The sequence below is a fragment of the Ursus americanus genome, chromosome 28 (assembly GCF_024610735.1).
Source record: "Ursus americanus isolate L20-20 chromosome 28, mUrsAme1.1.p, whole genome shotgun sequence".
NCBI lineage: Eukaryota > Metazoa > Chordata > Mammalia > Carnivora > Ursidae > Ursus > Ursus americanus.
In genome coordinates, this window is record NC_142154.1 from 21,812,477 (window position 1) to 21,814,750 (window position 2,274).

The 2,274-nt window shown below is 53.1% G+C and overlaps 1 protein-coding gene across 1 annotated transcript; it reads right to left on the reverse strand.

Annotated features, from left to right (window-relative positions):
- Positions 1-209: 209 nt before the first annotated feature.
- NDN (necdin, MAGE family member) lies at positions 210-1,889 on the reverse strand. Its single transcript, XM_045795347.2, has one exon. The coding sequence runs from the start codon at positions 1,764-1,766 to the stop codon at positions 789-791; it is 978 nt and encodes a 325-aa protein (XP_045651303.1). The 5' UTR covers positions 1,767-1,889; the 3' UTR covers positions 210-788.
- Positions 1,890-2,274: the final 385 nt, after the last annotated feature.

Below are 2,274 nucleotides of genomic sequence, written 5' to 3' on the forward strand. Positions count from 1 at the left end.
GTCTTTATACTTTTGTATTTGTCAGTTTTGAAATGCATATGTAAGTTACATTTAAAAAATCATAAACTTCACACATTTATGAGTAATGATGAGCAGTGACTTTCCCATCCTATTAGATGAAATTATCATATTTGTACACTTGATAAAATGTCTTATTCCCAACCCATACTACTTTGTTAAAAAGATAAAGTACACTTTTCCAGAAATGATTGTATCACAAGAATCTTTAATGTTCACTTTAAAGTTTACTCATGGTGGGGTTGTATTTGTGTTTAGTAAAGTGTGCCAAGTGCCCACATTGAGACCATTTCAGTTCACATCACTGCACTCCACACGGATGTTTCCTGTGCCCAGCGAGGTCATAAAGAGAGGGGCCTTGACTTTTCTCTTGGTTAGGCCAGCTTTACTGGAGTTCCTCCAAACTCTCCAGAAGTAGTCTACCCTAATACACATTATCCGTTCCATATAAAAGAATAAGGTGGAAAATTTCTCAATGTATTTCATAAGTTTAGCACGTCTCTGGTACAAAAATTCAAGAAAGGTAGCACAAAAGCGAAAGCACCAACCGAGCTTACTTATAAACAAACATGCATAAATCCTACACACTATCTAAGAGTACTGAAATGAATACAACATTGCATTAAAAGGTATAAAAGCACTGTACTGAAAACTTAAAGTTACACGTGAAATACTGCACTGTAAATCCTGAATACTCTAAATGTCCCACCCCCACCCCTCCACCGCCCTGGTGAGGGTCAGAAACCATTAATATCTGCCTCCAGACCTTGCTAGTCCTCGGAGACACTGCTGCGGGGGCAGTGGGCAGTGGGATCAGCCTCCCGCAGAGCTCTGGCCTCCTCCAGAGCTTCTCTGTATCGGGAGGGCCAGGCCTGGGGGTCTTTCTTAAAGACCCTGGCCAGGAACTCCATGATTTGCATCTTGGTGATTTCACGGCTGGCACGGGAACCCCAGAAGAACTCGTACTCAGGTGGCTCAACGTGGGGTACGCGCTGGTACTTCAGGTAATTCTGTTGGACGAACTCCTCGGTGATGAGCTTTCTCACATCTCCAAAGGTGGAGTGTTTCTTCCAGGGCCGCAGCCCCAGGATGCGCAGCACATTCCAGACGGCGCTCTCTCTGGCGCCGCGACCCTTCACATAGATGAGGCTCAGGATCATCAGCAGGAGGCCTGTCATGGGCATGCGGTTGCTCAGCGCCACCCTGTCCAGCTCCTCTGGCTCAAGCGCTTTAACGAGCGAAAACTCCATCGTGTGCAGGCTAGTCAGCCTCAGGTGTAGCCCGAACACTCGTGCGAGGATGAGGCTGGTTCGCCTCAGAATGCTTCTGCACCATTTCTTGTAACTGCCGATGACATCCTTCACCATGTCTGGGAACCAGATGATCATTCTCTTCTGGTCCTTGACCAACACGTACCACATGAGCTCGTGCGCCTTCTGCACCAGCTGGGCCGGGGCTGGCGGCGCTGGGCCGGGCTGGGCTGTGCTCAGGGCCTGGTGGGCGCGGCCTTCCTCCGCGGCCTGCTGCAGGGCCTTCGGGTCTCCCTCTTCGCTTGGGGCCTCGGGTGGAGGTGAGGCCAGAGGGGCGTCGGTCGGGCCTAAAGGAGGGCTCTCTGGCCCTGCGAGGGTCGCGGCCTGAGACGCGGGCGGGGAGAGCCCCCCGGGAACCCCAGGACTGCTGTGCACCTCGGAGTTGGAGGCCTCGGCTGCAGAGTTGGGGTCGCACACATCCTTACTTTGTTCGGACATGTCTGCTCCGTCTGACAAGGGCAGGGCCTCTGTGTCCAGGAGCTCTTCGAGCCTGCGCTCCCTCCGCGGACTCCTGGAGAGGAAGTGCGCGTTGCTGCGCGCGGCGCCTTCCGCAGCCACCGGGCGGGGCGGGGCGGCGGCGAGACCTGCCACTGCGCTTGCGCGTCCGCAAGCCGAGGGCCTGGCTGCCGCGGGCGGGGCGGGGCAGGGCTGGGAGCCCGACGGGGCGACGGGGCGGGTGTCCTTTGAGGTCCCTTAGAGGTAGTGGAGAGCCGCAAGAGTAAGGGCAGCAGTGACCTGAAGGTGTCCCATTTGGGTGGTGGGGAGGAGGGGAGGGTAGTGGATGAGCACTAGAGAAGGAGCAAGTTTAAGAGGCAAGATGATAATTTAAGTTTTGGGGATAAGTTTCTTAGGAAATGTTTAATTGGGTGTACCCAGAATCAGGGTAGATATAAAAGTCCCAGAGAAAGGTCTAGACTGGTGTGTAAATTTGAGTTTCGTGACGATG

Excerpts from the sequence above, each read along its gene's own strand:
- NDN (XM_045795347.2), bottom strand. The coding sequence starts at position 1,766 with ATGTCCGAACAAAGTAAGGATGTGTGCGACCCCAACTCTGCAGCCGAG.